Source organism: Mytilus galloprovincialis, chromosome 2, assembly GCF_965363235.1.
Source record: "Mytilus galloprovincialis chromosome 2, xbMytGall1.hap1.1, whole genome shotgun sequence".
NCBI classification, from domain to species: Eukaryota; Metazoa; Mollusca; class Bivalvia; order Mytilida; family Mytilidae; genus Mytilus; species Mytilus galloprovincialis.
Window position 1 is genome coordinate 65,330,104 of NC_134839.1, and position 14,212 is coordinate 65,344,315.

The 14,212-nt window shown below is 31.6% G+C and overlaps 1 protein-coding gene across 1 annotated transcript; it reads left to right on the top strand.

Annotated features, from left to right (window-relative positions):
* The first annotated feature begins 3,744 nt into the window (after window positions 1-3,744).
* Window positions 3,745-13,634, top strand: LOC143062362 (beta,beta-carotene 15,15'-dioxygenase-like). Its single transcript, XM_076234075.1, has 3 exons — window positions 3,745-3,829; window positions 9,287-9,408; window positions 12,255-13,634. Exon 3 carries the CDS (start codon window positions 12,282-12,284, stop codon window positions 13,632-13,634), a length of 1,353 nt encoding a protein of 450 aa, XP_076090190.1. The 5' UTR covers window positions 3,745-3,829; window positions 9,287-9,408; window positions 12,255-12,281.
* Window positions 13,635-14,212: the final 578 nt, after the last annotated feature.

Sequence of the window (14,212 nt, forward strand, 5' to 3'; positions counted from 1 at the left end):
AAATAAAGTACGAAATTGAAAAGCATTGAGGACCTAAATTCTAAAAACTTTTACCAAATACAGCTACGGTAATCTATTCCTGAGGTAGAAAAGCCTTAGGCGTTACGCGCGATGTTCGTACATGTAAGCGTAACACAACGTCGCGAATATTTCGTAACGTTCAAACCGAAAATTCGACTGAAACGTTGTTTTTAAGCAAGTGCGACATTCTTGTAAGACTCCGCAAAATCGACGGTGCTTTTTAACTACTTATCGAAAATTGATGTATATTAGTTTTTTGAAAATTTAAGAAAAATAACATTTTAAAAAATCATAAAATTCTACCATTATAAGAGCAGTGATAAGCAAACATTTGACGTAAATTTGAGTTGTTCGTTTTTACGTCAAAAAATGGCGGTGCGACAAACTTGTAAGCCTTTGAAAAATCGCTCACAAATTACCATATATCATTTTTCAGGATATTTGTCTTTAAATTCATAAAATTAAGCAAATTAACATTGATTTAGTAAATACAAATACTAAACTTTTTTCATTAGATAAATATTTTTTGACTCTCAAATCTGGAATCCCAATTTTTTTTTCCGCGGGACAAATTTGCCTTTGTAGTATGGAACGCGTTTTTTTTCTATGACGTCTTCATAACGTCATAAAAAATGCATCAAAGACTGAATGAACCATTCTGTTTCATAATGGAAAAAAACGTTTTTCAAAATATTAAATAGTTTTGACGAAAATCATAGTTAAGTGGTTACAATAAATGAAATATGTTACGCGGGACAACCTAAAAATCGCCGTTTTTTGAAAATGAAGCTTGTCACATGCGGCATAAAACATAGTTTCAACAATTATTTTTTTCGTTTTTATTTTAAAAATCGTTATTTTTTAAAATACGTACAATAGCAATGAATATGATATCACACAATTATATATTTTGGACTTGCATCTTGCCAACTACACCGAATTTCCAATGAGGTACGAACATCGCGCGTAACGTCTTAGTATTTCAAAAATTTAAAAGTTTGTTAAATTTTCTGTGAAAAAACTTAAATTACGTAACCAGCCGGTAAGAAAAGTCCTACACTGTGATAATTGTTTTAATGTATCTTGTATTGAAAACTCCATTTTCATCTCACCTTGACTGAAAGTCAATGTGATGTTATGCGATCATTATTTTCTTTGTCCGCCGGACTGTCTGTCTCTTGTTCCGCCAATGAGACAATTCACCAATAACGTATTCTGATATAAAAATAAAGAGATGTGGTATGATTGCCAATTAGACAACTATCCACCGATATCGTATTCTGATATAAAAATAAACAGATGTACGATTGCCAATGAGACAAACATCCACTAAAAACAAGGGTGTACAGAAACAAGTGTAAGGCATTGCCACTTAGCGTCAACACACTACATAGACTGGTATGATCCTAAACCATAGATTACTGCTGATGCAACAGAAGAATTACCTCGTGTCTCGAAAAGTTCTGTTAACATGTAAAAGAGACTATCAAAGATCAAATTCTGCAAGCAATAGCGGATGTCAACACGTCCTCAAATTACAGCTAAACGGCAGCCATTCCGAAATGTTTGATATTTGATGAATAGTATCGTATGGTTGGCACAGAGAGCTTTAATAATAAGAATAAGACCAACACTGATGGACCAATATATGGAAGGCATACACACAGGATACATAAAATGAAGGTATGAAAGATAGATACAAGCTATAAATCAAATCATTGAGTGTTAATATTCAGTTATATTTTATAGATTCAATTTGATTTGCATGTATGCTTCTTTGGACTTTTAGTTTGTAGAAGCTGGAAATTGCTATAGGATTAAGACTACTTTAGGCGTAGAAAAAAGAAGAAAACTCCCCCAAGTAATAAATTAATTTAAAAATAATCAACCCATTGAGGGTTAAATCAAACGGTAGCTGTAGACACTTTTATAAATAACTGAACTCCGACAGTGCTTTTCGTTGACTTGTGCTTGAATGTACAGTTTGACGAAGTTAAACCATCAATCGTTACAATCAAATATTTTCAATAGAGGTGCTCATACATCATTAGAACCTTAGTGTTTTTTGTTTATATCAAAAGCACCCCCATCAAATATAAAAAAAAAAAAAAAAAAAAAAATATATAAAAACAGAAACACTCTCGTCTACTGCATGGTCAGCGTTTTTCAGTCCACGTTATGATTTTTTAATTGTTATTAAGAAAGCAACGTGTTTCTGTCTTTTGTTAAAGTTCAAATACTAAAACAAAAATTGAGTGATCTGGTATTCACGATTTTATCAAAATATGAGACGAAGCACATTTACTGTACATTGACTTTAAATACACAAATATGTCCATTAATACAACTGACCTAGACATATTTACGTATAGACGTATTTGTATTAAAGATAACAGACGCGAAGGTTGTAAGATACAACATCACTGATTAGTCCAGTGATTTTACAAAATCCCTGATTTTACAAATTCCCTGTAAAATATACAAGCATTTCCGTTCTCCAATTATACTATTTACCTTACAACAAAATTATTTTTTTTTACCTTTGTATATTATTCTATTTGGCTGCAAGTTTATTTGTTCAAGGTTATGGTTGTCTTTCTGAAATTATTAAACATCTGAGGGCCCTCATGGGGTTTTGATTATGTGATTACTTGGCCGTTTTTTTAATGATTATTTGATTATTAAGCCAAATATTTCATGATTATTTGATTACCTAGGACTGTATTTTTAGTTTATGATTATTTGATTACTAAAGATGAGCAAATATTTAATGATTATGTGATTATATTGGCAAAAAAATGGTGATTATGTGATTACTAGGACCCCCCATGAGGGGCCTCACATCTCAAAGCGGGTTACTACTGTTGCCCTTATTTATTCACCCCTTGTTTCATTGATTTTGTATTTACATTGTTTCATAGATCAAATTTATTTGCTAGGAAGAAATTTGAAAAAAATAGGCAGGACAGGAGTTTTGAGTAAAAAAAAAAAAGGCAGGATGAGACACCTGCAAAAAAAAAAGTCAGGACGACAATTTAAGTAAAAAAAAAGTCAGGATAAACTAAAAAAAAAAAAAATGCAGGACCGAACAGAGTGAAAAATAAAAAGGCAGGACAGAGATTACAGCTAAAAAAAAAAATGCCGGTCAAAATTTTTTCATCCTAGTCCATCGGGTAAGGTTGAATGTTGATAGCTATTAAAACGTTTAAACCCACTGCAGTTTGTCTACACCTGTTTTATGTCAGGAACCTGATGTTCAGTGGTTATTGTTTGTTGCTGTGGTTCATAAGTGTTTCTCGTTTCTCGATTTATATATTACAAGACCGTTAGTTGTCCAATTTGAATGATTTGACACTAGTCATTTTTTGGGCCCTATATAGCTTTCTGTTCAGTGTGAGCTAAGACTCCGTGTTGAAGGCCGTACTTTGACCTAAAATGGTTTTTCTTTTACAAAGTGACTTGGATGAAGAGTTTTCTCATTGGCACTCATACCACATCTTCTTATATCTAAATAAAAAGTAATGGAATAAAATACATCAACACATGAGTAAGAGGAGATGTAGGATATACACCAATGAGACAGCAACCACACGACACATAGTAGCAAAAAAATAATATCAAAGACAATTTTGTAATTAATTATACAACGACTATCAAAGATCACCACCAAAACCTTCAATTTAACAACACACATTAAGATATAATAAAATATAATAACTGACGAGTTTTCTGGATTTTGACAGGTTTCGACAAGTACCTGGTGACATTACTTAAAGACCACAAAAGATTGTATACAAAGACATACAAGGTAAATTTCATTTTTGTTGCCAAATACAACACAAGCCTTCCATTGCCCTTTTTTTCTAATTTCAATCTATGGATAGTTTAACAAAGATTTCACTTTTCTTTCTGTTTTTCAACAATGGAACGCATACCGAAAATGCAGAAAATGTAAGCATACTAAACCGAAATAAAAGCAGATATTTATGATGCGGTGATAAGCAAACACAAATTGTTTTTTTTTAAGTTAAAAGTTAATGTCTAAATATTTTTTTGAATAAATCTATTTTTACACTATTTACCTGTATTTTCCTAAATTGTTGACACAAACTTTTTACGGTTTGTTGATGCAAATGACAGATTTTTTGTGCCAATATGAAATGACAATTTGCTCGCGAAAGCAGAGCTTTGTTATTACTAAAATGATTAAAAGTTATTTCAAAACCAAAATCGGTTATTGATAAAAATATGATGTGAAATGTACAGACAGGGGTTTCGAAAATTGTAAATATTGCCTTTTGCACCTGGCATAATAACTCCTTACCAAAACCAAAAGATTATATCAACTCCTTTCTTTGACTTTCACCCAACAAAACTAAAAAAAATGGGGAAAAACATAAGTTCGAAAACATCCACTGTAATTAGAGGGAATTATGTTTGATAACGAAAATAGCTGCCCTTAAAAAGTAAAATAACAAAAATACCGAACTTCAGGTAGATTTCAAATGGCAACATCTAAAAACTGAATTCTCATCAAATAAATGGAAAAGGCATTTCCTTATGTAGAAAATTGTGGAATAAACCTTTTTATATATCTTCTTTCTGTAATAAAATACCACGAATAATTACAGGAAATAAGCTGATATGATATAAATGTCTGAAGACTAGCTACATGAATTAATTATATTATTAATACACAAAAATATGACTTGCAATACTAGCATTAAAAGGCTCACTGATTTGACAAAATATTTCCTTTAATAAACGTTCTACCAATTTGGTTAATTTTCTGACTTAACGACCTATTTTGATTTGATTAAAAACTACTTGCGAAAATAATATAGTCTTTTACACAATGTGAAATATTTGTGTATCATGCACACATATTCAAACTTTTTGAACATATGAATTTTCAAGTAAGGTACCATTAAAACCAGTTCAGTTTTACATAGGCATTGATCTCTTACGAGATTCCGTTTGCAGAAGCTGGAAATTACTAAAGAATTAGGACTGTATATACTAAGCCAAAAAAAAAAAAACAACAAAAAACGAGAAAAATTCCCAAGTAATAAATGAAATAAAATATTCAACTCTTAAACGGTAAAATCTAACGGTAGCTGAATACACTTTTTGTATTTACGACTTAAATCCAAAAGTGCTTTTCCTTAACTTGCGCAAGAATCTACACAGTTTGATGATTTTTAACCCAAAAGATATATTTTTAAGTTCCTCAAATATCTAGTTCCTAATTCATACTTTATTTTAGTAAATTATTTATATATATATATATAAAGATAAAGAAATCAGCAGCAATCTATTGCTGACCTTTCAAAGGTCTCGGGTTTACATATTGCTCTTTCTATTTAAAGGAAATCAAACTGTTTTCAATTTCATCTAAAGTTCAATAGTTGACAGTTGTTTGTACAATGTTATTAAAATCTGTGACATAGATCATTTGCTGTACATTGACCGTTATTATACAAATATTATCATAAATATAACTTACGTCGAAATCTATGCCATACACCACAACTTATTTCCCCTTTTATGTTTATGTAACGTTTTGTCACACTACAAAAATCCCATCAGCGTTTTTTTTACAAATCTGCGATGTGTGCAATGTGGGGAACAAGTCCCAAAAAAAAAAAAAATAAAAAAATAAAAAAAATAAGGCAATGCACATTCCTTCTGATATGGATTAGTCAGTTAGTGTTCTGAAAATGGTCAATATTACCTTTTTGCTTAAATTCTCATAATCTCCACTGAACAGTACAAATAAAACATCCAACAGTTTTATAAAAATATAAAAAAAAGTCCTAATGATTCAAGGGAAATTTATTTTGCAGACAATAAGCTTATCATGTATCGAACCAGCATACGAAATCTTAGATCAATCTGACAAATTGTATGGCAGTTTTGACAGTTTTCATCATACTACACTCATATTTGCAAATTCCAACATTGTTTTGGCTTGAAATTTTCAAAACTTGCAACCACCAGGAAAAGATAATGGTTCATAACATTTTTGTTAAACAAGATATTTTAAAATAGTTAGTTTTTTCAATTGGAAATAAAGTTTTTTTTTAAAATATCTTGTAATTTTGGTTTAATACTAACACTGAAAAAAAAGATTAGCAAACGACACCTTATGACTAAGTACGTAAACTGATCGTATCAACACTACACAAAAATATGAATTACAATAACAGTGCTTAGTGGATCATGGATTTGACCAAAGTATTTCCATCAATAAACACTTGTTTATGCGATTAAATACGACAGTTCTACTACTTAAACGATCTTTTGTGATTTGTTGAAAAACAAACTGCTATCGCGAAAATATGATAGTCTTTTACACCATGTGTTATCAAATTCTGAAAGTACTTTTATTGCGTTGTTCCTATTTTATATCAGTCTGATATGACTTTACAAAATGTTAAGGTATGTATTTTGAAAATACAAACAACTTAATTGTCCTGCATCATGAATCGTTTGCATAATCTGGAAATTACAATGTGAAACGAACTTGTTATACTAGACGAAGGAAAAATCCCGAAAACTTCAAGTAATAAATGGAAAAAAAATATTCAACCCTAACACGGTAAAATCTAACGAAGCTGTTTACACTTTTGTTTAATTTACAACTTAAAGCTAACAGTTCTTTTCGTTGATTTTTGCAAGATTAAACACAGCATGTTGACTTTAAATCATTAATTTTTACAATAAAATTAAAAAAAATATGCCAAAATATCTAGTTCCTAGTTTATAATAAAGAAAAAAAATCAGCATCAAATTTAGCTAACCAGTCAGCAGTCGCAGATTTACTTATTGGTACTGTACATTGACCTACTTACAAATATTATCCTATGTATAACTGACGTCGACATTTAGGCCATATACCACAATCAATGTCCTCCCTATGTGTTCTTTGTAACGTTTTGTCACATAACAACAGACCATGAACGGTTTCTGCAAGTTTTTGGTATGTGCAATGTTTGGAAAAAGTCCTAGTATATATCCAAAATTTAGAAAAATGGCACTGACCCAATTAAAAAAAGCCTATACACATCCTTAGGGATATGGATTAGACAACAGGTGTTCCGAAAACTGTCAATATTACCTTTTGACACCTGGCATAATTTTGTATGTAATTTATTAAAAATGTGCGCACGGTTTTGATCATCAACCACATACCTGGTAATACAATATGGTAATCACTCCGAGTCTGGAAAAGAATGGAAACATATACCTAACTAAGATCCAACATCAACCACATACCTGGTAATACAATATGGTAATCACTCCGAGTCTGGAAAAGAATGGAAACATATACCTAACTAAGACCCAACATCAACCACATACCTGGTAATACAATATGGTAATCACTCCGAGTCTGGAAAAGAATGGAAACATATACCTAACTAAGATCCAACATCAACATCAACCACATACCTGGTAATACAATATGGTAAATTAAATCACTCCGAGTCTGGAAAAGAATGGAAACATATACCTAACTAAGATCCAACATCAACATCAACCACATACCTGGTAATACAATATGGTAATCACTCCGAGTCTTGAAAAAAATGGAAACATATACCTAACAAAGATCCAACATCAACATCAACCACATACCTGGTAATACAATATGGTAATCACTCCGAGTCTGGAAAAGAATGGAAACATATACCTAACTAAGATCCAACATCAACATCAACCACATACCTGGTAATACAATATGGTAATCACTCCGAGTCTGGAAAAGAATGGAAACATATACCTAACTAAGATCCAACATCAACCACATACCTGGTATTACAATATGGTAATCACTCCGAGTCTGGAAAAGAATGGAAACATATACCTAACTAAGATCCAACATCAACCACATACCTGGTAATACAATATGGTAATCACTCCGTGTCTGGAAAAGAATGTAAAATATACCTAACTAAGATTTAACATCAACATCAACCACATACCTGGTAATACAATATGGTAATCACTCTGTGTCTGGAAAAGACTGGAAACATATACCTAACTAAGCTCCAACATCAACATCAAATTATTGCAACTCGTCTTCAAATTGCCGCTATAGAGTTTCGATACAGTAAAAAATAACCATACTGCATAGTTAGCTACAAAAGGCCCCGATATGAAAAATTTAAAACAATTGAAGCGAGAAAACAAACGATCTGATTGGATTGCAAAAATTTTGAACGATAAACAAATATGTTTTACAGTTACAAACGACAAACATACCCCCCCCCTCTCCATATCAGAGCCTTTTATAGCTGACTTTAAGGAACGAGTATTTCTCATCGTTGGCCTATGATTGCTAACATCCACTTCATGGAATTCTGTTAGACAGTTGTATCTTTGGCGATCTAACCAGAACACTTCCGCTCGTCTTTTTCTGAATTGAAACAGATTGTTTTTAATATTCATACATTGTATATATTCATATTTTTGAAATGTAAATTGTTTGAAAAAAGTAAAATCACAAAAATACTGAACTCCGAGGAAAATTCAAAACAGAAGGTCCCATATAGCTATCAAATGGCACACAATCAAAAGCTCAAACACATCAAACGAATGGATAATAACTGTGTTATTTCGCTGATTTCAAAACTCAGTCGTTCCCAGGAAATGGCAGACAATAAATAGCACTGAGTCTCAGTCTGGACAATTTTAGAATAAATTTTAAATGTCACAACCAAATTAATCTATGAAAAAGAATTTGTAAAACGAGAGGGAAACGCTGGGATAACACTTAATTGTGTATAAAAGTAAAAAAAAAGTATATCTGAATAATACAAATCCTTTTGCTAACTAGATGATGGAAGAAAAAAACCTATCTGTACCAAAAGATCGCATCATTAAAGAAATAAAAAGAAAAGTACCCAAGACTATAATTAACAAAAGCGGAATGAAAATCATTACGATGTATTACTGTATCAGACCAATAAAACTGAACCCACTTCTAAACTTTTAATATTTTATATGTTGTAAGAAGACAGGCTGTTATTAAATTCTGATATACACTAAATAAATAATTCATCATGGCAATAATAATTTGGTCAGTCAGTTTAAAGCGTGTTAATTGTAATCTTTATATTGACCTTGGGTCATTTAATGGTCAATAATTGACGATGGTATATAAACTCCGTTATCCCAAATTAATTCAGTCAAATTTGCAACAAAATGAGGTGTACGTCATATTTAATTGTTTTTATTTTCTCTTTGTCTTTCTGCGTTGCAGCAACATTAATAGAAGATGATCCGTCTGGCTTTGCCGACTTTTTCCGAACAAACTTAAACGAATTTAATGACAAACCAATAACATTTTCATATCCTGTTCCCAGATGGCTCAAAGGAACATTGGTAAGTAAATATGATATAAGAGAGTAAGATGCCTAATGCTATGTGTTCATTTTGGGAAAGACTGAACTTACTTGTGAAATCTGTTTCTGATCTTTTTGTCTTTTTTCTCAATTGAACATATTTTAATTGATATGGTTGCGACATTCAGAATTTTCTTTGTTTTTCTTTGTATTTCCATATACAGGCAGCAACAAACTTTGTTGAACGTTTGGAAGTTTGATTACAAAATCCTTAGATTGTTAGTTTAGTACCAGAATCTATAACAAACGAGATGATTTGAAGTATAGATTGTGGGTACTGACGTTGTTTATCATCTTAATTATATAATTCTTATTTTTGTCTGTATTAGTATTACATTTACTGTTTAGTCTGTTTTTGGTCTTATTCATTTGACGTGGCTCTGTACGTATGCATCCCGTCATTGTGTTTTTGTTCTATGATAATTTTTGATTACATTTTTGCCTATTTTGTTCTAATATGCTTTATCTCTATATTACTTCTGTGTTTCTTTGTTAAATGTGACGTGGCTCTGTACTTATACATCTTGTTGTTTTGCCATAGTATATGTTTGTTTACATATTTGTTTGTTTTTATAGTGATTACGATAATAACACAATGCTGACTGCTGTCCCCCTATTTTTGACATCTTTACCTATTATGTCCGTTTGTTTTCTTCACACATCGTTTTCCATAGAATGGAATTTCATTCGACTGTCATAAAAGTGCGAGATTTAACTAGCTATAAAACCAGGTTTAATCCACCATTTTCTCCTTAGAAAATGACTGTACTAAGCCCGGATTAAGACAATTGTTGTCCATTCGTTTGATGTGTTTGAGCTTTTGATTCTGCCAACTGATTAGATACTATCCGTTTTGAATTTTCCCCGGAGAACAATATTTTTGTGATTTTACTTTTTTCTTCAACACAGAACGTCCCGTTGTCTGCACGTTCTCATTGTGCTTTTATTGATTATAAACTAATTAGAAAATGTTCTGTTAAAGCTGTATTTCTTAAGTATAAATATTGCCAGTTAAAGATCGGAAACTGTGGAAATAGAAACACATAGTTTTATTTTAACAAAATCTTTAACTTCTGTTCGTTTGTTATACACGACATGACTTTTAAGAATATATCATATTCTCCCTACAACTATACCCCACTGAGAGATCCAAATACGAATTTGAAGTAGTAATTTTATATAATCTTAACCAATTCGATTAAGTTATTTTTTTATTATCCTTAACATACCGAAAATCTCTGTACATGGCAGATTCATAGAGCCAATTTTGGTGGGTTGGTGGGTTTTGGGGGTGGGGCGGGTGATGTAGGAAGTCGTCTGGTTTTTTTCTGTCTTGAAAGAAACAATAATTTTCCTTTAAAATTAAAACAAAAATAGAGTTTGTCATTGAAACATACCCTGTTGTGGTTTTTGTTAGGTTTGAAAATTCATACCCTGATGTATACAGTAAATTGAAGATTGCGTATATGTTCAATTCTGACACCTTGTCCATAACTCTGGTCTCCTCAAAATAAAGACTGTATAAAATGTACATATGAATACATAGGAACCAAGTTAATAATAGTATGTGTTCTTCAACGGGTCAATATAATGAGAAAATATAAGTAAATTTGTTTTAAATTAATATTCATTTGATGTGGCTCGGTACTTATACATCCCGTCATTTTGTTATTTTGCAACGGTAAATATTTGTATTCTTGTCTTTCATTGTTGCAAATGTGCTTTTTCTAAATGCCTTTTTGTGTTTTTTGTTAACATATCCGTTTGTTTTCCAAGTGGTATAATACAATGTTGACTGCTGTACACCTATTTTTGACATTTTAACCTATAATGTCTGTTGGTTTTGTTCACACAACGTTGTCAAAATAATGGAAGAAGGTGAGATTTTCATAAAAGTGAGAGGTTTCGTTTTATTTGTGTTTTCCATGTTATAATAACTATGTATGTTGTATTGTCGTTTGTTTTTTGTTGCACTTCAGTGTTGTTTCGTTGTTCTCCTCTTATAGTTGATGTGTTTCCCTTAGTTTTAGTTTATAACCCGGAATCGTTTTCTCTGAATCGATTTATGACTTTGAACAGCCGTAAACTACTGTTGCTTTTATTTAGCTAGCTATTAAACCAGGTTATAAAAGTAAAATAACAAAAATACCAAACTCCCTTTATCTAACAGAAATGACTCAAACGAACATTATTAAACTATTAAAATGATGATCTCATAAACTTTCAATTCATACAGTATAATACCGATTATTCCATTCATTTATTATGACTCGTCAAAATATCTCTCCTTTTGTAACTTGTATAGGATAGAGATTGGAGTTGCACTTTGTAAGTACAGCTGGTTTTTTTTTTAAAACTACGCCTCTTTTGGAGAGATATATTATATTCATAGATAAATTGTTTTGTTTTCGTATTGATTCCTAGATATATTATCTCTGTTTTATCTCGCAGAGACATAACTTGGGAATGTTACCAGTATAAATGAAAAAAAATGTAACGGCAGCCGTGATTTCAGAGGGAGCCCAACATTTTAGTACAAGTTAAAAATCCTCGAAGTTCGAGGCACATAAATGTTGTAAATATGCCGCACAGCCCTATAGTATGTCCTTTTAAAACAAATCGTAGTACAAATGAGTTTTGCATTCTAGGATATTTTTTTCCCTCCAAATTTCATAGTAAAATTGATACAGTTTGAGTTCCTATTGGATTATTTACAGAAATCCATCCTAAAACAAATGTTGTTGAATAATCTCGCTTCATTGATATTTTAGCCAACGTTTTGCTCTGTTTCAGTTGGTATATTTGAATATTCTTTTTCTTTTTTAGATTCGAAATGGTGGTGCCAGGTATGAAATGGGACAACGCTCATTCACTAATGCATTTGATGGTTTTGGGAAACTTCACAGTTTTACGTTTTATGGCAACGGGACGGTATCGATGTCTGCAAGATTTCTACAGACTGAATACTACAAAAAGTCTCTAGCTTCTCATACAATTGCACCATATTTTCAGTTCGGTAAGCTAGTTCCCCCGTATAACGAAATAGAAAAAATGGAATCGCTGAAAAACCAAATGGAAAACTTGAACGTAAATGTATATAGAATACGTGATTCAAAAACTGGACAATATGAATACATGTCCATGAATGATATTTGGAACGTTTACCAAATTGAGGAAGATACATTAAAAACAGTACAACTTATTAAACCACCAATGAATGTAAAGTCCCATATCTATATCCCCGGCTTTTCATCCGCACACCCAATCAAAGAATTCGGTAAAGAAACTTACCTGACGTACTTAATGAGTGTTAGCATAGTTCCTTACATTAAAAGTATCATGACTTTGTATCGAATGACGTCTGTTGGCCACCGAGAGGCAATTGTAACATGGGATATTGAAGCACAAACATACATGCACTCATTTTCTGTCACAAAAAACTATGTTATTTTCATTGGTCAGCCAGTTTCAATAAATACAATGAAAGTAGCTGAATATGGTGACATAGCAGAAGCAATGGAATATCGTTTCAACGATCCTACGTTTATTTACGTTGTTGATTTAAGAACAAATAAGGTGACCACTGTGAAATATGATAAATTCGTGTCCTATTTCCATCATATTAATGCTTACGAAGACAATAACAAGATTATTGTTGACATTTGTACACAAAATTCATCCAATATGTTTTCCATGGATTTGAACTATATTCGTTCTATATCATTGCGAAATAATATCACTCTCTATAGTGGTATAAAACGCTTCACAATAGATATAGTTACACCGTCGGTTTCTGTAGAGTCTTTCGAACCATCAAAAAATAATTCATTTGCGAACAATTTAGATATGCCAGCCATCAACGAGAATTTCAGACACGTTAAATACTGTTACGCTTATGGAGTAGTCATAAAAGCAGACAACAAACATTTTAATAAATGGGCATTAGTAAAAAAAGATGTATGTAAAGTAGACAGCGATTTATCATGGTTGGTTGATAACCATTACCCATCTGAAGCTTGGTTTGTACCTACACCTAATAGTACCAGAGAAGATGACGGAGTTTTAATGACACATGTATTTGATGGCATCAAGAAAGAAAGTTATCTTGTACTCATTAATGCTACAAGTATGCAAACTATCAGTAAAGGCATATTACCTACCACCATGCCTTACAGTTTTCATGGGAGATTCTTTTCAGACGTTTAAAACAGGATGCCATTTTTCAAGAAACTATTGTCTTTTTTTAATTTTATAATTGTTTTTACTGTTTAAATAAATCTGATTATATTAAATACATTTTGTTTCTTTATAAGTGAGGGTTGACTTTGTTTCTTTTGTTACTTTTAGATTATTCAATGAAATGAAAATATGAACGTTATAATTACTCTGCAACCTTTCAACATGTTGCCTTCCTAGTACAAAGTGCGATTTTACTATTTCATAAAAAACAATCCGCCAAAAAGTGAATTTGATTGATTAAATACTGTTTGTTCATGTGGCATAGATTTTAAGAATATTCAGGACGAAAAATAATTTATCAATTAACACAATATATTGTTTTTGTACCATTTTATGCAGAAAATGATTTGGTTCTCGCTTTTTGGTCAAAAGAGGGTTCAAAGAGGTTCTACATGTACTTATAGACGTATAGACAATTCATAAATGTATAACTACTAGTATTCAGAATAGGGTAAAGCATTAAAAAATTGTCCAAAATCTGATCTTTGGGTCTTAGCTGAATAAGAAACGACTTCTCCGTTACCTTGTCAATATTCAAACTGAGA

Excerpts from the sequence above, each read along its gene's own strand:
- LOC143062362 (XM_076234075.1), top strand. The coding sequence starts at position 12,282 with ATGGGACAACGCTCATTCACTAATGCATTTGATGGTTTTGGGAAACTT.